The sequence below is a fragment of the Ciona robusta genome, chromosome 14 (assembly GCF_009617815.1).
Source record: "Ciona robusta chromosome 14, ASM961781v2".
Lineage (NCBI taxonomy): Eukaryota > Metazoa > Chordata > Ascidiacea > Phlebobranchia > Cionidae > Ciona > Ciona robusta.
The window spans coordinates 3,383,097-3,407,513 of NC_143248.1; the positions used below are offsets into that span (position 1 = coordinate 3,383,097).

The 24,417-nt window shown below is 34.3% G+C and overlaps 1 protein-coding gene across 3 annotated transcripts in view; it reads left to right on the plus strand.

Annotated features, from left to right (window-relative positions):
* Positions 1–763: 763 nt before the first annotated feature.
* Positions 764–24,417, plus strand: part of LOC149725026 (diacylglycerol kinase zeta-like) — a 36,348-nt gene continuing 12,694 nt past the window's right edge. The window contains exons 1-13 of one of the 3 annotated variants that reach the window (XM_089893023.1): positions 764–1,104; positions 2,047–2,160; positions 3,496–3,586; positions 18,002–18,116; positions 19,067–19,150; positions 19,400–19,474; positions 20,286–20,342; positions 21,018–21,086; positions 21,357–21,392; positions 21,670–21,807; positions 22,034–22,219; positions 22,674–22,756; positions 23,724–23,898. In XM_089893023.1, coding sequence (XP_089749149.1) covers positions 876–1,104; positions 2,047–2,160; positions 3,496–3,586; positions 18,002–18,116; positions 19,067–19,150; positions 19,400–19,474; positions 20,286–20,342; positions 21,018–21,086; positions 21,357–21,392; positions 21,670–21,807; positions 22,034–22,219; positions 22,674–22,756; positions 23,724–23,898 — 1,452 coding nt within the window. In that variant the 5' untranslated portion in view covers positions 764–875. Of the gene's footprint in view, positions 1,105–2,046; positions 2,161–3,495; positions 3,587–7,064; positions 7,300–16,560; positions 17,175–18,001; positions 18,117–19,066; positions 19,151–19,399; positions 19,475–20,285; positions 20,343–21,017; positions 21,087–21,356; positions 21,393–21,669; positions 21,808–22,033; positions 22,220–22,673; positions 22,757–23,723; positions 23,899–24,417 lie in introns of those variants that run through there. The other 2 variants (XM_089893025.1, XM_089893024.1) reach the window with 2 other exon arrangements.

Here is a 24,417-nt window from a genome sequence, read left to right on the forward strand (position 1 = left end):
GAGAAGCCCTCGCCTCTAAACAGGCTGCGGTAGCCACGCTAACACCTTGTAGAAACACATTAAGGAGAGCATTTCTCATTCAGACAGCGACTGTGTTGTTTTAGCGCTTTATTTGCGTAGCGTTGTGTATATACGGATACAGATATTAGAGCCAGAGCTATTTTAATTTTTGTTAACAGAGGCTTAAGGATAACGTGGAAAAATGATTGGATATCAGGACGATTGGTACACAAATTTATAGTAATATTGCGTGTCTGATTTAACAGAGTTACCCCGAAGTTAAGTATATGAACCAGGATTAAACTAGTTCTTTACCCGATCCAATTTTTACTTTAAAACGCGCCACTCCGCGGATAACAGCTGTTTTGAGCAGTCACTCATGTGTTCAGTAACCCGTTAAAATGTAAACAAACTTCGTCGCAACGTAGCATGGACCTGAAATCCGTGATATATATCGAAAATCTACATTTTACTAGGCTTTACTTGAGTCACGACACGCGTTTCCGGGTTAGTATAGTAATATAGGCAGTTTTCTACCTCTGGTATGCTACGTACACAATGATCAGGTTATACGGGTCTAAATAACCGCTCTCTGTTGGTATATATATCCATACTGATACGATGAGCATGCTAGGGCTACGCCGTTAATTAAACTGCACAGTAATGTATTATTAGTGGTTCATGCTACATTATATATATGTTTAAATACATACAGTGTACAGTAGTATTTATTGCAGTAAAAGTTTTTTTTTATAATTTTTACTATAATAACAATAATAAGTTATTTTCTTATTTAGCCTTTTACAGTTGGAAAGGAAATTTTAAAAATGTGCATGTTCCATTTTCTTTAAGTGTTGTTTTAACTGCTTAAAAATATGCCTGGCAAAAAGAAAAGAAAGGAAAAGAATTTATTCACTACCAATTCCGTGGATTCCATTAAAGTATGTGAAAACAACCTTGAAAAACACACACAGCGTAAATCAAGCATACCGTTGGTACAAAGTACTGGGCAAACTTACAACATAAACAACAATGGGATTGGTAATGGAAGAAAACATTACAAACGCTTAACAAGTGAAAATGAAGCATTATTAACACCTAATGGTAAGGAATCTAATTGTACACAAATTACAAAAAAAGCTTTAAACCAGGTTTGGGCTAACTCGGGCCTAAATTTCTCGTCCCATAGTGTATTACAGTTTTTAAAACAATTCGTTAGAATATGTAATGTATATTTCTTAATATAGTAGTCTATGTGTGGTAGCTTAAACTGTATTTTCCTGGTTAAATTGGGTATCAAAAACTGACAAGATGGTTTATCTAATATAGTGGTTGAGATATTTTGGTTGTACTTACGTGTTGTATTTATGATTCACAATACGTTTGTTTCCTCATTGTCCTTGTATGAATCAAAGCTCCATAATAAGAATTTATTTGTGACTAAAGGCCAGAAGAACTTTAGTTTTATGAATTGAAATGAATGTTTAAATTTACAAAGAAAGTTTGGTATGTATACTATAAGTTCAAGATTTATAATGACTTGTGCGTAGTAGAAAACTGTTTTGTTTTAATATGAAGTTTTTTATTGGAATAATTTTGTAACACAGGTAATTTTTCATAGCAGACTGACATTTTCAGTCATTTGAGCATTATTTATTTATAATAGTCAGACATTCTGCCAATTGCCCGTGGGAAAACTAACCTGGTCTATGTAATAGTAGTTATTTTAAAATAGATTACTTTACAAATTACCTTAATTTCCCAAATATTTTAGAGATCATTGGGAAAAAAATTAGTTAGAAATATAAAGCAACATAAATTATTTAGTAATGCGGTAATAGTAATGCAAGATAAAAGAAAAACTTTGGCGTCATATAAAAGCAAATCAATTTTTTTCTCTTTCCTGTATATCGCTTTAATGAAGTCACTGTGAACTTTATTTACTGTATTTCAATACTGATGATGCAACTGTTTTGGTTTAACATTTTCTGAGTTGATAGCTGCTGAAACGACGCTTATAAATGTGCTGGTGCTCTTTTTTTTCAGAGGCCAGTTGTACCCACTCTGGTGCAGCTAGATCTAAGCGAGGAAGCACTGAGAGTTGGGAAAGTATCGGTAACTGTGGGGGAGAGATGTCCAAGCAAGTTTCTGCTGAAATTGGTAAATTTATCTTTTTTTTATGTCTTTAATAAATATATATATATATATAAACTGGCTCCTTCTGTATTAATTTGTTAATTTTATAAATATTATACAAGCACTTTGTGTGCCATACGACAAGACTTTATCAGGGTATGATATATATTATGCCTGATGGCAGAAGCAGTATGTTCTGGTTTTTGTTTCAAAATGAAAGTGTATGGCTTGAAATTAAACCGCACTTCTGCAAACATTTTACTTTCCGCATGGTTGGGCAAGGCTTTCAGTCTACAGCTTATCATATGTTTTGCTTTGTACTTAACAATTATTTCCTCACAATCCTTTTAATTTTAGTTCAGATTTTATTACAATGACTATTAAAACAAACAGTTTACTAATTTTCCAAATAAGTATTGATTAATTGAAAATGCAGTACTGATGATACTGTAATATAATTACCTAGCACAAATTTTAGGATCAATATTTAATAATGAGATACCACTTAACATTCACCCTACATTTGTAATACAATTAATATCATATTCATGCACACTAAATCACAGAATAATGTTATAAATGACGGTATTCTAGGAAAAGGCATTATTTGGGTTTAAACCATTTATAACTATATATGTATATATTTATATATAATAAAATTTTGGTAATAAACTGTTCAAAAAATATAATAAAACATGTGATGCTCTTTGTCTGTATGTATAAAATTTAATATAAATACACAACACAAGGCAACCAAACTGTTAAAAAGACATTAAATTTTATATTACCGCATCAAGAATGACAAGACAGAAAACTTAACTGTGTTTATCATCTTATAATGAAGTGAACAGATCTTCTAAATCCCTAAATTAGTAGTTACTGTGGATTAGTTGGTATAACTGTTTTTAAATGGAAACACCTGTTAAGCAGTCTATTATGTGCCATAGTTACAGCATAACATACGTAGTATAGTTTTTAGTTATAATAATATAGGAATATTTATTTGTCTGTTCGATTACTGTAGCGAAGATTTAGAAATATTTTAAACAAAAAGATAGGCTATAGTGACAAAACAACAGTTGTTATTTAGCTTTTTGTAAACAATAGCGTAGGCCTTAAAATATGGTATTAAAACAACGAAAAGAAGGAAATCATGAGAAAAGCCACAGTCGTTCCCCCCTGTTTAAAAAAGAAAAAAACAAAAGTATATTTGTTAAAACACGCTATGGGTAAAAAGTGTTGGAGAGAGCTTCATTTAGAAAGCGCGGCCATTGAATCCAAAAATTAGCCTATTTAAACCTAAAAATACTTCCTTAAAAAAATATACTGTTACACTTAATTTCATTTTAATTTCTACAGATTGTGATATCAGGTTACCAGCTGAATATATCTTGATGGAAAATAATATCCATAACAAAAGAAGGGTTTCAAGTCACAGACTTTCATACAGGTGACTTTGGTTGCTTTGTTTCGATGCAATGTTAGTGTTTGTTTGTATAAACCATATATTTATGTGGCTTATGTGCTACCAAATATATAACTGCCAAAATCCAAATCCAATGAACTGTTTTATGTTTGATATGTTTTGCCCATAATGGCATCATCAGTCTCTTATTTAAATGTCTATGAAATTTAGCAGAATTTAATGCATTTTTTATGCGGCACACCATTAGTATTATAATTATCTAAATTGTGTTATGTTATTGCTATCTAAATACCCATAAAAATAACAGTTGTTGGGCAAATTTACATTTATAGACACACAATATAAATCCATTTTCACAGAAAAAACAAACCAATATAATTTTGCTGTCCAGCAAAATGTTTGGTTTATGTTAGAAAAATATAGTTAACTTATTTTTTTATTCTAGTATTTAGATAATATCATACCAGTATCAGACGTGATATAAATCTATTACTTGCCAGTCATAGAAGGTTGATTTTAATTAATTAGAATATCAAAACAGTTTGTTAATTTATAAACCACATAATGTGCATACATTTGAATTCAATTACTGTATAACCATACCAGAATACCGTAATGCTGTCAAAATGTATTTCAAACAGTCTCTGTATTAGAAACGTGGGCAGTGATTTCTGATATAAGGTCAAATGTTTGACCGCAAATTTCTTCTGTTTTCTTTGTTGTTTTTTAGGTAAATTGTAAGGTTCTTATAGTGGAGTGCCTGCACGCTTACTTAACCACAGATACGGTTTGGGTTTTGGGTGAGTGAAGAATAGTTTGAAGCCAAGTGGAGACGAGCTATCGTGTGTAAATATAACAGGAAGCGAGCTACGTTTGTCTGTTGTTTAATTCATATATAGTATGATGAGGAAAGATGGGACACCTTTTCATTTTATTTTCTTGTCCCATTTAGTAGTAAACAACGAACATTTAAAGAATTATAAAACTTTATGCTCACGATTCTCATGGACCTTTGTTAATTGTTTAAAACACGACCAGGATATCAGGATATTATGTACTAAAATTGTCCCATCTTACCCCACGGTACTATATGTTCTTGCAGTTTGTGGCGTGTTAACATATATGCATAAAAACGAACTTGTCAGATGTAAAAATATTTTTGAGATTCAGACAGTCTAGTAAGGTACGGTGTGCAAGAAACTGAGACCATCTTTTTAGCACGTTGCAAAACATGCGCATACCTATGACAAAAAGATAAATATGATCATGTCAGACTGGCTACAGTGATACAGTGCAAGCGGGGACGTACATCATACGTTTTCCGTTGCAGAGGTATAGTTGCTATAGTTAGTGCTTCGTTTAATAAGCAGTTTCCTTAATTCTACACTTACAATTTGCGCAGACGTAGGTTATACCGCCTTTGGCTCGGTGACTATGCTGTTACAGTGAGAATAGACTATGCTGTAAAACACCTTTATAAATAAATTATACTTTTCGTTCAATTTTGTTTGAAATTCGACAGCTTTGCATAAGTGGTTTATAATGGGACAGCGAAATACGCCCATTTGTCCAGGTATGGATACGTAGTTTAATGTTCAAACCCAGAAGCGTTAGAAACTTTTCAGAATAAAAATGTACATGTTATATGGTATTCTTGGTTAAGATAAATGCAGTTAGCGCAGAATATCCAATATATTTTAATCCTATTTTGTGAAAATATAGTTTATAATTTTGCAAATATTTTTTGTTTACTACTAAATGTGATGGTAAAAGAAAATGAAAAAATGACCTTACCCCAACTACTTTATATCTACGCTCATTGTAAAAAGCAGTGTGAAGGAAATAAAGTGCTTAAAGAGAAAGTGTTGAAGTTGTGCAAATTTGAGGTGAGATAAACCGAGAGGCTTAACAAAGTCATATGTAAGCACATCATAATATCCGATATACGTCAATGGAAGATACGATTAGCCCCCGGCAGCACCGAGTTAAAACCAACACGCATATTTGGTTTGGCAGGAGTGTTGCGTTACTTTAGATTAGTGTGAATATAACATAGCAGATTTAGAGGCTGTTAAGGCGGATGTTCGCGTGAAATAAAACGACTAAGTGTTTACTACGAAGCTATATAGTGGGGTGGGGGAAGATGGGACACCTTTAGCACAAAATATATAAATATCCTGGTCGTGTTTTAAACAAATAACAATGGTTTGTGAAAGTCGCGACGACAAGGTTTTATAATTCTTTAAATGTTCTTTGTTTACTACCAAAATGTATGGGAAATAGAATGAAAAGTTGTCCCATCTTCCCCCATCCTACTATACATGTTCATTAGTAAGTCTCATTGCAAATATGTTTGTAGATAGTACTGTGGGTTACAGCGGAATCCCTTTATCAATCCTATTTTTTGATCGTTTTTGAACAGTTAACTACGCTCTTTCAGAGGCGTTGAGGGTACGGTTATATAATTCTGTAAATGTTTTTTGTTTACAAAATCGGACGATAAAAAAGTAAAGGCACGGACCATTTTGCCCCAACCTGCTATAGATAAAAAATATAAAGCTGTTATTCTAATACCGTTTTTATAAAAACACGTGTAGGCTAGTATTGTGGGGCAAGATGGGGCGCATTAAGCACGTTTTATCCAAATACCCTGACCGTGTTTTAAACAATTAACAATGGTCTAGAAAAGTCTTGGGGATACGGTTTTATAATTCTTTAAATGTTCTTTCTTTTACGGCGAAATGGTACGAGAAAATAAAATAAATGAGTCTCCCATCTTCCCCCTCTACTATAAATAATTTTATAAAGTAGTTTCACGCGCATTCCTAAAGTATACTGTAGGATGGGGGAAGATGGGACACTTTTTAACTCTATTTTCTCATCCCATTTAGTAGTAAACCAAGAACATTCAAAGAAATATGTATGTCCTTGTGACTCTCATAGACCGTTGTTAATTGTTTAAAACACGATCAGGATATCTGGTTATTATGTGCTAAAGGTGTCCCATCTTCCCCCACCCTACTATATATATATATGTATCGTGCACGATTCAAATAACGCCTGAATAATGTATACTGTTTCTGAACAGAATGTCACCCATAACCCTACATATCGTTCTTATCATATTATATCTCCTGTGAACAGAAATGTACCAGTATTATATTCCTATATGACTATGTAACGTATTACCCTATCCGAAACCGCTTCTTTATATATATACATCCTAATCCACAATGATCAAAGGGCTACCGTCTACCGTGACCATATAGTAAGCCCTGGTTGTTCACCTATTCTAATTTCATTCGTATTACGTTTAGGCCTAATGTTTCCATGAATAACTGTGTTAGAAGCGTACGCATCATAGCGTAGTTAGTCAGAGAACACAGTAACTAACGAGAGATGAGAAAGGCTATACCATATATTACCTACTGTTGTTACTATAACTTACCAGCGAGTTTGCTTTTTACTTTTAAATGTTTATAGAGTAAATATGGAAGTTATAAAAACAGTTATACAGGAACTTCTACCTGTACATTGTACCTGGTTTAGTAGAAACGTTTAATTTACATATTGGCTTCAGGAACCCATGTTATCTTTTGTATAGCCATACGCGTATAGGTATAAACTATAGATGGTAATAATATAAGTTAACTGTTTTGCAAGTCGGGCAATATATTGTGGTGGTCTTGAAACGGATATAATCAAACGACCATGCCGCATCTTAAAACAACGAAACGGTAAGTACTTGTGATGGTTTACACTAAAGAGTAAGATAGTGAATCATATACTGGCTTCAGATCAGAATTAAGGCACAAGCACACACACAGGATGTTTCAGTGAATAGGACGGCTATATTAAAGCACCAACGTTTAGTTTCATGTCGTTTATTTTAAGCAAATCGTGTAAAGGAAATTGCTGTGCAGTAGCAACTATGCTGTAGCTGAGTATATATATAGTAGGGTGGAGAAAGGTGGGACACCTAATTATTTTCTCGTATCTTTTGGTAGTAAACAAAGAATTTTAAAACCATATCCTCACGACTACCACGGATTGTTGTTAATTGTTTAAAACACGGTCAGAATATTTGGATATTATGTGCTCAAGGTGTCCCGTCTTACCCCACCCTACCATACATCAATGTATAGACCTACACACCGCATTTTATTAAGTTCTAAATGTCACGAACCATTGTGCCTTTTCTATGTAGTCAGTTCGAAACAATATCTACGTTTATGTTGTCGTTCCCGCTTGCAATGCAATACACAGTAGCTACGTCATTTACACACGATAAAACAACATGCTAATGTTTGTTTACACCATACGACATATATATTAGTACAGTCCACCAAAACGGAATTGAAGCTACCACAGGGAAACGTTCTTTAAAAACGCATTGCTTTCAGTCTAAAGTTATATGGTCTAAAACCGAACTGAAGGTATAGTAGGTTGGGGTAAGATGGCCAATGTTTCACTCGCCTTTATCGACGCATTTGGTATTTAACGAAGCATATTTACAAAACAAAACCATAAAACCGTATCCTAGCGACTTTAAAATACAACGTTAATTGTTAAATTAAAAAATACGGGATATTATATGCAAACGGTTTCTATCTTAGCTCATAGTACTTTATTTATACAATTTCTTTGTCTCGCCATGAAATAGCGTATAAGAAATGTTATTTTCACTTTCATCCTGTGATGATGTATTTCCTTAGTTATTCACACCGAAACCAACGTCACTGCTAAACTAATATCTTGATCCGAAATAGGAGAGTACGAAATACCATATGTATGATGTTACACACACGATGTAATCTATTTCTGTCGTACACTCGCTGTATACTAATATGTGTCCCAACTTGTAATTTAAAGGAAATATAGTAGGGTGGGGGAAGATATGACACCTTTTCGTTTAGTTTTCCCATTTTCATTTGGTAGTAAACAAAGAACATTCAATGAATTATAAAACCGTATCTTCACGACTTCCACAGATCGTTGTTAATTGTTTAAAACACGATCAGGCTATTTGGATATTATGTGTTAAAGGTGTCCCATCTTCCCCCACTTTACTATATTGAAATAAAGTGCTTATGGTATAGAATACCCATTGCCCTACAGTACAATAACACTAAATTTTAGTAACTCAAATCCTTGGGAAGACAGAGATTTAAAAAAACGATTGTATGTCAAAGTTACTAGCAGGTTTTCATTTACCATCGCACATTAATCACGTATGGTATTGAATTTCAGTCTCGACTGTCGAGATTTGGTATCCAGTGACCGGAAAATTCCGATAGCATCGATTTTTCAAAGAAAATCGCTAGTTCTACTAAAATAAACGTCACCATTTCTGTCTAATCTTACTAATAGCTTAACAGAGAGAAAGAGAAAAAAGTAAAAAGTTCTATGTGTGCCAAAGCCAAACAGAGTTGTCTTTAATAATCTATCGTTTACGAGCGATTGTCAAATATTCCGACACTCATACATAGATGAAACATGCCGCTTTACTACATGGGTATTATTAATTGAAATCCTTATTTTATCATCTTACAACACAAGTTAATATTCTACATTCAGTTTGACTTAAAAGATATTTAAGCTGTTCTAAATAATGGTTTGGATTCGCTTATAACTTTGCATTATACAATCAAAACCATTACATTTTAGTTGGATGTTTATTTTCACTTGGTTACAATTAAAAAATTTTGAGCTCAAAAATTGGTGTTCTAAGTTGCATAATACTGTGGGGTAAGATGGGCATACCGTTATATCGCATGTTTCCTAATCGTGTTTTTAACAATTAATAACGCTATTTAAGTTTGGAATGCTGTTATGTAATTCTGTAAACATTTTTTTGTTCACTACCAATAATTAAAACAGAATGAAAATATGTTCCAACTTACTTTTACCTACTATATTTAGCATATGCGCAGCGAATATCTAATTGTAACCAAGTGAAAACAAATAACCCGCAATTAAGTTTTAAATTGGCTCATTTTAAAACGTCAATAATAATCAACAACGGTCGCAACAACAACAGTTAGTTCTTAATGGCTCATGAAGCATCTAAGCATTCAACCCCCAAAAGCAATTCCCATTTTTTTAAATAATAAATGACTGTCTGTTAGTGGATGAGTGCCAAAGTTCGTTTTGATCTAAATAAGACAAATTACTTGCACAGCGTTTTTATATAAATAGGTTGGGGAAAGATGGGACACCTTTTCATTCTATTTTCTCGTTCATTTGGTAGTCAACAAAGAACATTCAAAGAATTAGAAAATCATACCCTCACGACTCCCATATAGACCGTTGTTGATTGTTTAAAACTCGATCAGGATATCTGAATATTATATGCTAAAGATATCCCGTCTTCCTCCATCCTACTATAATATCACGTGTCAAGTGTTTGTTAATAGAACGTATACACTTCTGCTAACGCTCGTTTTAAATAATAACCAAGATTGTGTGACATTGTTCCATTAGTTCGATTATAAAAGCGTTCAAATTGGTCGATTAAAATCGCATATCACCAATGGCGTATATTAACTGTATGTTTAAGATGTGTAAACACTTGTTTGAGATGTTAGTTTTGGAAATGTTTAATCTCAGCACTGTAGCTATTATTAATCCATTTCGTCTGTCACTAATGGGTTATCACGCGTGTCACAAATATCCGTACATATTGTATTAACTGTCACATTTTCGCTGCGCTAGTAAACTCATTTTTCGCTTCGCATAAGTCAATTTTGTACAAGATTAGCTTGGCAGCTTGCCCATTATGCGAATAACGCAGATTTTCCGGAAGAAATTTATCATAATTTTACTTCAAATTCCATTAACGTTGCTTGTGGTTGGGTAAAATCGCCCATAGTAGGGCATGGTCGATTTTGGCTTGGAAAAATAGCCTACAGTAGGGCATGGTCGATTTTTTCTATAGGGAAAAATCGCCTACAGTAGGTTATGGTCGATTGCGGCTTGGAAAAATAGTCTATAGTAGGGCATGGTCAATTCTTTCTAGGGAAAAATCGCCTACAGTAGATCATGGTTAAGAAGTACGAGCCTAATCTAAAAGGTAAAAACAATATATTTGCACCTGGCCTAAACAAAGAATAATTACCGCTGACGTCTTGCAGGTGTTTTGTTTCGCGTTTATATTGCAGACGATATTTCGATCATATTTCATCGACCGCAGCAGCGGGCTAATGTAATATCCATGTTCGTATAAACCGCTTACTGCCACCATTAATTACGTAGCGGAGAATTGGCCCGACTGTTGATTCTGTGCTTTCTTTGCTTTAATGAATGCTTGGTAGAATCTGACTGCTGCGGTTAACGACGTATATTTAATTATTGGATCGTCAAGTCATCCACTTTCAGAGCGTTTAATATGTTTTCTAATATCGTACTGGCGCCAGGGCCTTTATAATAAAGTTACAGGACAAAACGTCTTATAAATTTTCATTCATTCATTTATTTTTTTTTTAAAACATCCATCTTCCAAATTTTAAAACATCCATCTTGCACTGTGGGATAAGATAGGATACCATAATACCCAAATGTCCTGATCGTGTTTTGAGAATTAACCAAAGTCTTTTATAGTTCTTCGAATGTTCCTTATTTGCTACCAAATATAAGGATAAAATAGAATGAGAAAGTGTCCCGACTTCACCTACCCTACTATATATATATACAGCCTTCGAAATTTTGTCCATTGTTTAATTAAATTTTAAGCAATCTTCTGCACACATGATATAACTTACGAAGATATGCAATGTATGTGGATTTATTTTTCAGTTCTAGAATGTAAGATTCTTATTCAATTTAGGTTTCTAATGTTAAACTGTTACCAACGAATGATGTTTGTTTTTTAAGCTCCAGTGCTCCCTTAAGCGGTTTCAAGCAGTATTTTATTGACCGCAACGCGTCGCTGCGGAGCTGTTGTTGATTCTTATGAAACTCTGGAACGCAAGGCAAAATACGTCATAAGGGGAAGTCACATGACCTGGCTATCTTTATAAGCATGATCAGCAACACGATTCAATAACAAGCCAAATTATGAAAAGCACCCGAGTCCGTGATCAGTTGTAAACGCTAGGCAGAAGTTAACATCTTGAAACGTTGTAGCTGTTTCATCGGAGATAGTAGTACGCGCGATACTTACACAGGTTTTTTTCTTTACTATGTCGCGGAAGTGGCTCTTCAAATGGATAATTGATTAACTCGTGCTGTGGCTATGTTGTTGTGTTAACTACAGCCAGCGTAGGAAGTAACTCGCTTTGTCTTGACGGTTTTTGCATTTAAGCGTTTGATGAGAAAGAACGCTAGATATATATGTTTTACCCGCGTGCACATTTTACGTTCTCCGAAATATTTTGTGCTGTAGTAGTTTATATAATAGTAATTCCCTTACAGTTTAAGAATGTTAGTTAGCATTTGAATAAACCTCTTATAGTGGAGCCTATGTTGTCCATTGCAGGCGAATCAGATTATGCAAGGTTTTACTGTCAGAAATGTTATCCTGATCAGCGGACAGCTGATGAAGTGACTTATACCACCCGCAGTGCTCTGTGTACGTGTGTAGTGTACTCAACAATCAAGTTACAAAACGTAAAACTGCACCAAATGTAAAATAATACTAGCAAATCAGAAAGCTAATACGGTAAAAAACATTGTCAGAAATTATTAGAAAAATTTAGCAGACTTAACGCAAAACAGACACAGTAGTGATTTCTACCACGCGTATAGTTCTGTATGCACTTAAATGCACAACGCAATATGAGAGCCAGTTTAACGTTCAAAACGGAAAATCAATCCAAGTATTATGTGCCAATGCATGTCTCGTACTTGACACTTAAAACGATTTAAACTGCAGTCACGCCAACGAATCCATTACGTCAGTTTTGAATTATTTATCCATATCCGCGTATTATTAATGCTCTTACTAGAAAGACACTGCCAAAATGTTATCAAACAAAACTGATGTTATTTCACTATAAACGAAAGTGCAATAATTAAATATTCACCAAAAATATATACAGTAGGGTGTGGGAAGATGGGACAAATTATAACTCTATTTTCTCGTCCCATTTAGTATTAAACAAAGAAAATTCAAAGAATTATAAAACTATATCCTCACGACTTCCGTAGACCGTTGTTAATTGTTTAAAACACGTTCAGGATATTATGTGTTAAAGGTGTCCCATCTCCCCCCACCCTACTATATATAGTGCGGTGTGGTAAGATGGATACCGTTGGAGCAGAATATTCCTTATCGTGTTTTTTTTACAACTAACAAGGTTGTTTTAGAATCGGAAGGATATGGTTACATAGTTATGTAACTATTCTTTATTTACTACCAAATGGGTCGCTGAAATCGAATAAAAACATAAACGTCTTACTCCAATCTACTGTAACTTTTTATATTTGTTTGTAATTCATTTCCGTTTGACGTAGAAGGAATGTCATGTAGATATAAAATATATTTCCAGAAAATTGGAATACTTTCCAGATGCCTACTTGTGTATTGACAGCCTCAGTCTCCTTACACAGCCACTTGTAGTTATAAATGCGAGGTTAATCCGCCCACGCAAAGTGGTCTGTTACAATTCAAAAAATAATTAAACTGAATAAAAAAAGAAAATCACATCTTGAGTTTCTGGGTTCAAATTTTGATAAAAAAAAACATGCTCTTTGCATTTTAACCGTTTTTACTACAATTTTTAATTGGTGAGCCAGCTAAGGCAGTTCAAGTATATACACCTTTTTTTTAAAATATTTGAATTTTAAATATAGTAGGGTGGAGGTGATTGGACACATTTTTCCTCTCTTTACTAATCCCAATTGGTAGTCAACCAAGAACGTTCAAAGAATTATAAAACCATATCCCCACGACCCCCGTAGACCATTGTTAATTGTTTAAAACACGATGAGGTTATTTGTTTGGATATTATGTGCTAAAGGGGCCCCATCTTCCCCCAACCTACTATATATAAACATTGCTAATATATGAGTCAGCCGTTATTACACCAAGTTCAAATAAATACGGCATACGCAGCAACCAAAAATCTAAGTAACGGTGTACCAAAGATATTCATAGTACTAAAATATGTCCAGATTTACGTAGCATCACTTTTATTAAATAATTGTTAATAATACCAACGTATATTTACTTTTAAAGTTACAGACTAACATTAATGCATGTTAGCTTCCACGATAGCTGTGAATCATTACATTTCACCAACATATTTTGATCGTGTTTGTAATCACGCGTTTGTTATCATAAGCCCTTTTTACGCTTAATTGGTGCGAGTGAGTATGCTATTGTTTTGGTGGGCTATTTATATGCGCATATATCAAACATATGTTAACTAGGCGTTCGAATATACAGAGAGATCGGTTAAATTTACAGTGTACAGCATAATCGGTTTGTATTATTACCTCTATCTAGTAGGCGCGGTCGTATATATCGATTTTCTGTAGGCGAGAGCCCCCTGGTTTTCAGCCACAAATATCGAATACCGTCTTATAATAACAAAGACCATTACGCCGATAAAGAGGGCTCAAGAAAAGGTCACTTCGGGATTTGTAAAACCTAAAAACGCAGAGAGTGTATGTTATGAATACAGCTTCAGAATCTAGAGTTCTTTATAATGTAGCTACTGCTATATTCGTTAAACTTTAGTTTAAGAAAACTGCAAAAATGTAGTCGACTGTCATTAAATTAAAAGACACAAGAATAAGTGACATATGTAGTGTAAAAAAACGAGCGCGTAACCATGTTGAATAGAACGTACAAACCATTAACATCTGTATTTAAATAGTTTACATTCGCTGTAAATCGTGTACCTGTTTACTGTTTGTACTGTACGGAGAAAAGCATGTATAAGTGTGCAATAGCTTGCTCAGTTTAAAGTTACAACCACCTAAAGCTTAGCGTTTATGCTTGAATTCTTTATGGTTGCAGCGTTCAGAATGCCACTACTATAACAACATGCGAACTTCCTGTCGATTTCACGTTGATTTTATCATAAGCAGCTTATAGGAACAAATGAAAGTAAAGCAGAAAGTCTCCACAGAAAGGTTTATTCGCGTGTTTTAAGTTCACGTTTACTTGAAATATTCAAGTAAAGATATGGTTGCAGTGTGAATTTGGACACCTTTATTCAGATATTAGGCGTTTCTAAGTGGGATTTTATTCACTTTGTTTTCAGTAAGAGGATAATATGCATCTTTCAGTGAAATTTAGGCCAGTTTAAATAGATTCCCACCCGGCAATGTTCAATCCGCTATATAGTGTAACAATTTTAGGTCAAATTACCATATATGCTCCCGCAGGCGCGAATTACAGAGTAATCCGTTTCGTAGTTGTTTTGCTTCTACGTTTTACGGGCTGTTGCGTTATTATAGCATCCAGTGTGTTGACTTTCGTGATGACAGTAACTGGTTATCACATATACACAACAGTGATCGCTTCTACTATACAGCTGTTTACCGTGTCAATGGTAGTATATAGTAAGTTGCGCAAAGATGATTCAGTTTTCATTATCTTTTATCGTACCCTTAGGTAGTAAACAAAGAATATTTACAGAATTGCATCCCCACGACTAAAAAAAACGGCGTTAATTGTTGCATCAATCTTACTCCACAGTATCATTCTATATCCTGTAATAAACAGCCGTGTTAGCCTTGTAGTATTTTACATAGTCGTTAGCAGTCCTGTGGAACCTGTTTTAACTATAACTAGTTTATCTTGCTTGACTATAAATATAAAGCCACAAATTTATCGTAATGAGTAGGCTGTTTACCAGGTTGCTTTATATATACGTTTTGTTTTGAGATAATAGGTAACATTGTAGCATCAATAGTCGCAATGAAAACAAGTCATTCGTAAAGATCAACGTGGTAAAGATTACGCAGTCAATTATAAGCGGCACGTGCAGCGTTAGTTATAGACGTCACAGTTATTTCTCGTCTGCAAAATACTTTTTATGTTACGTCACAGAGCGTATGACGTAGCATGTGAACCATGTGAAGAAAAGTTTTTAAAGTTTTTCTTGAATTTTGCTCGCTCTCCACGCACGTGATGTGTCTTTGCGTTTTGTACATAAAGCGTACTGCATGTGCGACTCACCAGTTAGCAGTGTGTGCCTCGCTTTGCGCAGTATACGTTTCCGCAGGTTTAGTTTAGCCCATTTGTTAATGTCACGTATGTAGGATTAACAATACGACAGAAGTTATTGTAGGCAAGTTGAAAAATAAGCCTATGTGATAAACTCTTAAAGCCAACCTATGTAAGAACAATAATGTAACAGCGATTATGTTAGGCAGGGTAAATAATCGAATCAACGTTTTTAAATCAGTGTTTTAAAGCACTCTGTTCCATCAGTATACTATAGAATCTTGCGTCTTTTAACTTTACATGTTAAGGTCACGCCACCCCTTTTAATTAGCCGCTCGCTCTTTTCTAGTTATCTTAAAAAGTGAAAGACCACGTTATATGAGTCAGTTAGACCCAATTGCCCGTAACTTAGCAAAATACCGCTTTGGTGGCTCGTGCTTTAAGGGTATTAAAATAACCACAGTAAAGAAAAAGCAGTTCGCTGCATTGGTAGAATATTATACACTCTGTAATCAATACCATAATCAGTATATACGAAGAGAAAAATATACTTGCTGTTTACAGCTCTAGTTTTTCGTTGCTTTTCAATCGATTATTCTAGGCAGGTTAGTTCCACCCAACGTGGTCCCACCTGCCTTTCACGTTGTAGAATTTTGTTTTCGCATTGCCAATATGTGTCCTAAGAATATACAATCAGAGCAGTGTCCTTATCATGATGTGCGCTGTACTACGGTTGACCGGTTCAGAATGCCGGGTAGCGACTGAGCTAACTGCGCGCTTGGTCTGTGGTTAAAACGCTCCATTTTTTAAAGTACAGCAGTACTGGTTAATGCAGAATGAACAGAATGAAAGAATAGAATGAAAGAGTTGCAGAGCTTGAGCAGTCTTATTAGTGATTATTTGAGTAGTTTCGCTCTATGTTTGAGGAGTCTGACTTTCTTTTGTATATTGTGTTTGATAATGATAATATAAAAGCTTTTTTTGCTTAGCTTTTGACATGTTATATGACGCAAGGGTACTGTACAGTGACGCGGTGTTGTACAGTGATAGATACAATAGGGAAAGCACTTTGATCCAGTAACCAATGGAAAACGAAACCGAACCGATGCCTGTCCCAGAATGCGAGTCTGAAGCTAGAGACATCGTTACAAATCAAAGTTTAGTTTCTCGACGTCCGGAGAACTTACCGGGCAAAGTAATGTACCAACGGAGCCGCAGTAACCCTACGCTCCCGGAGAGGCCAATGAAGAATCGCTTGGAACGTCGCCGGAGCGCCGTTACGTTCCCGTCTACATATAGAACACTGTTTGCTCAAATGAGAACTCGCTTGCCAACCACGGGGTCTATTTCCTCCTGTGCAACGAACGATGTGTGTTGTTCTCCACGTAAGCATGATGGGAAAGATTGGTCTACTTTGGTGAATTGTCTTACCCACAAGAAAGAAGAAGGGAAGAGACTGTCTCCGACTGAAATTCGGATTCGAAAGAGTCTGGAGTACGTTTGCTATAACACATCGTTTTATAAAGTATATATAAGACACCTTTTTTAATGTATAGCTAAGGTCCCATGAGATACACCGGGGCCTGCGATTTAGGCCAAAGCTAGTTAGTACCTCCTACCAGATTACACTAAAGATGTCGTATTTGTACCTTTCTGCTCTGCTGTGGTGAGACTGTCGATTAATTGTTAGTCATTTTATACAAGCGACCAATTACTCTACCTTTAACAAGCAAAAGCATAACAAACAGAATGACCACCACGCATGTATACAGTCACCGTTTATACAAGCATGACTAATACATGTAAACATTGGTTTACACATAGGAGAGTATCTGCAGCCTAACTATATTTATATAGCGTGCTTTCTAATAAGTGTATGAAAGTAGAACTCAATACGTTTGGTAGGTTTACTACGACCGTGTGTATATATATTAAGTTATATTAATAGTTTGTTATATTGATGCGATTTAAAAGTCGTGATTGGATTGTCAGGAATCAGTTTCATATAGGTCGCGTTGCGCTAAAGCACTTAACTTAGCTTTTCTTTGTAGGCCAGCCATTAGTTTGTAAACACACAGTTTTTTTCGTGAAGCTAAAGCTATATTGTGTACATGAGCTGTTATACGAGTGTGAGCTTAGGTTTTGAACTACGTTCATACGCATATAAGTGTACTATAAACTAAAAATACATCCCAGAAACGTCCCATTAAATCGATTTTACTTGAATTTTCCGAAACTAGAATAAGCAAAAAAATGGGCACAGTTTTTAGTCAATGCAAACGAAAAAATGGCTTGATCGTTTTTTTTTTCTTATTTTGTAGAAAAGCCATCCAGAAAGCCGGTTACAACATGAACGAGTTGGTCATCTCAACTAGCGGTGCTATGTCCCCAATTGCTCAACGGAGGACAGAACCGAAAGCGGAACTGGACTGGACAGTGAGTTCTGTACCGTACGGATGGATACCGTACTAAGCACATAATATATAGTGGATTGGGGGAAGATGGGACACCTTTAGCACATTGCATCTAAATATCCTGATTGTGTTTTGAACAATTAACAACGGTCTAAAGGAAGTTGTGAAGGCATAGTTTTATATGTTTTTGAATTTTCTTTGTTTACTACCAAATTGGACGGAAAAATAGAATGAATGGGTGTCCCATCTTCCCCCACCCTACTATATGTTATGTTTTTAACAATTAAAACGCTCTGTTAAAGTCGCGAGGTTACATTTAATTAGTTCTGTAAATATTTCTGTTTTACTACAAATGGGGCAATAAAATAAAAATACGATCTATCATACCCCAACCTGCTACATTTCAAAATATGGATTTCGTGTTTGCTTATAAATGTGGGAACTAATTCATGCAGCCAGTATAGCCTGTTACGTGCCACACGAGTTCTGCATGTACCTTTACCCATTGTATACGTAATGAGCGATTTAACGTGACTAGCTACAAATAATACATTAAGGTGGGAAAGACGGGACCGCTTTTTTTATCACTCTTTTTTTTTGTCCAATTTGGTAGTAAACAAAGAACATTCAAAACACGATCAGGATATTTAGATCTTACGTGGTAAAGGTGTCCCATCTTACCCCACCATACCCTACTATACGTAATGAGCGATTTAACGTGACGAGCTACGAATAATACAGTAAGGTGGGAAAGATGGAACAGCTTCTATAACTCATTTTTCTCGTTTCATTAAGTAGTAAATAAAGAACATTCTAAGAATTAAAAAACTGTCCTCACGACTAACAAAGACCATTGTTAATTGTTTAAAACATGATCAGGGTATTTGGATATTATGTGTTAAAGGTGTCCCATTTTCCCCCACCCTACTATATAATATCTTTCGAATACAGTATAATCGGGTTATTCTGTAGGAAAACGCTTTACCTAACGATCACATTTGGGCACCTACAAACGCATCTGGCGACCTCTGCTACGTGGGCGAACAAACATGCTTGGTATGTTATTGTGTTTTAAATTTTGCTTACATAACGCCGCATGTATGGCTGATAATTTGGACGACCCATAAGGAAACAATAGATTGGATTGCCGGTAAGCGCAAGGACACGTACATCCACAATGGTGCAGCGTCAAGCCTCGGACCAGCAGTATCCTCTGGTCTAGAGGCAACACACTGACACAAGGCGGACACATTTTCAACATATAGTTTAATAAGTATTTAACTGATAACGACTAATTTCTTTTAGAAATCTGGACCAAGAAAGAAATGCTCCGCGTGCCATATAGTTGTTCACGACCAGTGTATGCCTCTGCTTGAACGGGTAAGACCCGAGTTTATTTTAGTTTCGTTTGTTTTTCATTGATTCTAAAATTAAAACTGTTTCTCGGATGTTATAATTTATATGTCGACGCACTTTAACGATTTATTATGTGGGAAATAGTTCGAAATTTACAACGCGTTGTAGCCCGAATAGAAAATAAAGTTTATTGCGTACAGCCGTACACGATTCTTCCGACACATAAGTTACAAACGTCATTTTACCCTGCGTACGACTTGTATTAACGAGGTATATTATTGGCGAAGTCATGACTTATAAGAGCTCCGATAACGATAAGTCATAGTGGAGCTGACAAAAAAATGTATTTTTATCTAACAAACTACCAGGCAATCAGTTTGTTTTAATTTTCATTGCATTTTAAATTCGCAATTCTGTTTGTGACGTCATAGAACGCTTCGTTCTAGATCGTACTGACGTCATAAAACATTTCGTTCTTAAGATATAGTATTTATCACACGGCATTATCGACGGGCTTTTCATTGTAATATATTTTCTTTGATAACCAAGACATTTAAACTGCTATTCTTATCGCACGAACAGTATATAATATGGGTAATGGGCACTCAAAATTGGTTTATAAATGCGTGTCATTTACGGCCGTTATTTTTATCCCATGTTTGCTTAATATTTAAAAGGTCACTGCTATCAACGCCAAATATGATAAATATCATAACAGTATAAACAAGGTAACCTGAATGACAGGTTCTGTTCACTCTTTTAATGTTCGCTTTATGCTCTTTTAGACACACAATATAAAAGTTAATAATTTTTCTTAAAGCTGTTTTATTCTTAGATTGGGTTCCAGTGCAAAGTTACGTTTCGTGAATCCACTTCTAGAAGTATGCGGGAGGTAATACAGTTTGTTTAGCCTAATTTGATTATAGAATGCCCATTTAAATGTGTTGTAATGTCAACATTTATACTCTAATACCATTTTTCACAATATTTTTCAATAAACATCATTTACCTTAGCAAAAGTCCTGGCATCTAGATGGTATCAGAGTCCGTATATAAACATGTATATAAACATGGACTCCATAGAAACTCTGGATGGTATAGTTAAAAAAGTTCTGCTATACATTTGATTAGTGGTGCTAGCTTGTTAATGAGGTATTGATTGCCAATATGTTTGAGGTACAGCTGCCTGCTTTGATTGCGTGTTTCTGTCATTAGTGGTTATTGTAAAGATACACTACTTTGCCAAGTGTATTTATTTTCTAGTATTATTTTATACCTTTGGGAAATAGAAGGGTCAGTGGTGTCTAAAGTACTTACAATTTTGTATTGTATATTGATATGTAATAAGTGCAAAGCACATTGTACATTGGCACAATAATTTTATACAATAGTTCTTTGTATTAAATTACATATTTTTTGTCCAAGAAAACAGAAAACTTGTTGCAAGAAATATTTGTTTCCTTTACCAATTAATCATTTATGTTTATTAATCATTAGTTTTTGTGGTAAATTTTATATTCATGCGTGACATGTGTCATGCCTAAATACTGTTATAAACTTCATACAGAACCTCACAGTTCACCATCATTGGGTGCATAGAAGAAAACAGGAAGGAAAATGTAAACAATGTTCTAAGGTTGGGATAGTTTGTGAAATTGCCACTAGCATTTTCTAGTTGTATTTGAAAACTTGTTCTGAGTTGAACTTCAGCACCAGTAGAACAGTTATATAAATTATAAAAATTGTAACTATAAAAGAAAATTTTGATTTTATATGTTTTAAAATGGTTGTGTTAGTTTCATAATTTTATTTTTTTAGGTTTTTACCTTATTATGTCTTTCTAATTCTATTTTGTTTATTTAAGTATAAAAAATAAGACACCAATGCAAAGTTGTTTTCTTTTCAGTCGTTTGACAAGAGATTTGGATTTCGAGATACAAAGGTATAACCGTATAAATATTTATAAACTTATGCAAGGCATTTATAAATGGAACTTCCAAAGTCACTCTTTTGTAATTTACACATACTAAACCCAAAAATATAGGTTTATTTTTCTAAACTTTGAAAATTTTGCTTATTCTAAACAATGTAATATGTAGCCTAAACATAACTTGTATGTAATGTAAGATTGAAGTATGTTATATGTAATGCTAGTTAAACTCATGTCAAAAATTTTCCATGGTAAACTCAAGTCAAAACCTAAGTATTTGTTTGAACAGATTATTGCAATTAGTTGTTCTTGGTGTAAAGAAGCTTTCCACAATAAAGTCAGCTGCTTTCAAATCCACAAAATCAATGAACCTTGTGGTCTTGGTATGTTTTTCCGAAGCATTGTGCCCCCTACATGGATAGTAAAGGTAGTTTTCTCTATTTTCAAAAAAATGAAAATTGACCTTGATTGTATTTGTTGCACGATATGTTAATTTTCTTTGTAAAAAAAATTTAACAAGGCAAAGTTGTGTATGACTATTGCATTGTTGAACTAGAAATTACATAACAAACAGCAGTGTTATGTTACAAAATTTCACAGTAATGAACTATTTCCCTCTATTATGCTTTAATTGCCCTTTCTCTGTTTCACAGGCCTCGACTAAACAGAAGTCCATACGCAACCGCTCTAAAAAGAAGCGTGGATCCACAGGAAATTGGAGGAAGAAGTCTTCTAAAGAATTAAAACAACGAACGTTTGTTGTTCGACCACCCTCTCAACAATCAGCTTTCATTACTCCAATACTTGTATTTATCAACCCCAAAAGTGGTGGAAATCAGGTAAGAAGATATCTCAAATTGTAGCCTAACTTATTTTGTTAAGTAGCAGTACTGGGAGATTGATGTATCTGTATCTGATATACCAGAGATTGTATTTTATATTGTATGGTATAAGGCAAGACTGTAAAACTATATCTTAGAGAAAGCTGTTTACAAGACTGTGTCTTATATACTGGTCAGTGGTCATAGCAAGGGATTTTATCTTCATTTACCTTATATATATATATTGTATTTTATAGGCAAGACCTTGACTGTATTTTAGAGCTAGTTGTATCTTTTAAGCTTGGAAATACTTTATATTATATCTTATGTTTCTTATAACTCTATCCTATATTGGGCTTTTAACGTATTTTTTTAAACTGACAATATGTTTACATATTAGAGGCGTGTAAAAAAACAGTTTTTAATAATATTGCTTATGTTATGAATCTAATTTAACACAATGATACTACAGGGTGCAAAGTTGATGCAATCATTCCAATGGGTAATGAATCCAAGGCAAGTTGTGGATTTGACCAAGGGGGGACCACAAGAAGCGTAAGTTAAACTTTCATGCTCATTGTTATGTTACGACTGCTAGACAAATTAGGAAAGTAAAACCTGCAGCATAGGCTTAATTTGTGTGACAGTCAGTGTATTAAACTACAGAAGGAAGTAGTATTAACTATTGTTACATTGAAACTGCTTATATTATGAAACTCTATACTAGTTTTTGGAAAAGCACCCCCACCATGGATAGTGATTATTATAATAGCACATTTTGTACTCAAGTATCTACTGCTTTAAATATATCGAAAGTTATATTGAATATATGGCTGTTGTTTCTTGAAACATAGTGCAAATTGGTATTTCATGAAAAAAAGTGGATTGATAAGTGATATAGGTAATATTATCTTTTACTGTATAAAGGACTTAATCCTTTGACATGCCCATTGGTTACTTCTATACATAGCTTAAATAGATAAAGAATTTCATTCATTTCAAATATACCTTGGGTGAATACTAACCACAATTCATACATGAATAATTCAAACACATTCGTAAGCACGAAAGATCCTTTTGTTATTACAATTGTTGCAGCTCTAGGTTCATTTCTTCCTGGCCTTTTTCCTGGTTATCCATCTATAATTTATCATTTTAATCAGCACTTATGTATTTACAAAGCTATCTTATCACTTCAGGTCTTCAGCTATTTATTTTCTTTACCATAACATGTATCTTTATATATAAACAACAAAAAAGAATATTTTTCATTAAAAAAAAACAAATGTCAGTGGGCATGAATACACTATTTTTATATTACAAATAAATCAATAAATTGTACAGAAACATCAATTTATTCTTCTATGCTGTGCTATTTATGCAAAACAATTGATTAGGAAATGGCATTAAGGTATAAGAAAGCCCGATTGTTTAACGTTTTGTAAATTTTAGCAGTTTATACCGTTTCTAAAATTGTGTGACATAATCCCAGCCCTCTCTAATATAACGCTTATTACTCCAGATTGGAATTGTATAAGAAAGTTCCAAACCTGCGAATACTTGCTTGTGGTGGTGATGGTACAGTAGGATGGATTCTATCTGTGTTAGATAAACTAGGCATCTCCAGACCTCCACCAGTTGCTATATTACCACTTGGCACCGGTAATGACTTGTCAAGGACACTTAACTTTGGCCCTGTAAGTGCTTTTCTATGATAAAGAACTAGTTGATAATATTGTTTTCCATGAACATAAGCATGCATCCTGATATTTACTCAGGCGTTTAGTAAATTTAGTTTTGGAGAAGCAGTTCTGCATTAAATGGTATTGCTGTAGCTGTAATTCTACTAATGTTAACAAAAGTCTTAAAGTCACATACTGTACTGGTATATCCTTGCCCATCTACTCTGTGTACATAAATTATAAAACCTAAAAGCTTGAATATTTCCTCTCAAATAAATGAGGTCTAAATTAGCTTATATTTTTCTTTCAATTTCCTATTTTTCCTCAAATTAGAACTTTAATATGTTTAACTAAATATTGTTTACTTACTTTAGATTGTATTGCCTGTAGGGTTAAGCGATCACGCATTTCATCTAAAACACTATTTCCCTCTTTTTTATCAATAATCGTGTTTTAACAACTGTTGTTTTACCGTTACCGCCAGTCTTTTGCTTTATATAAACTGTGTTATAAAAAACTTCATTTATTTATTCA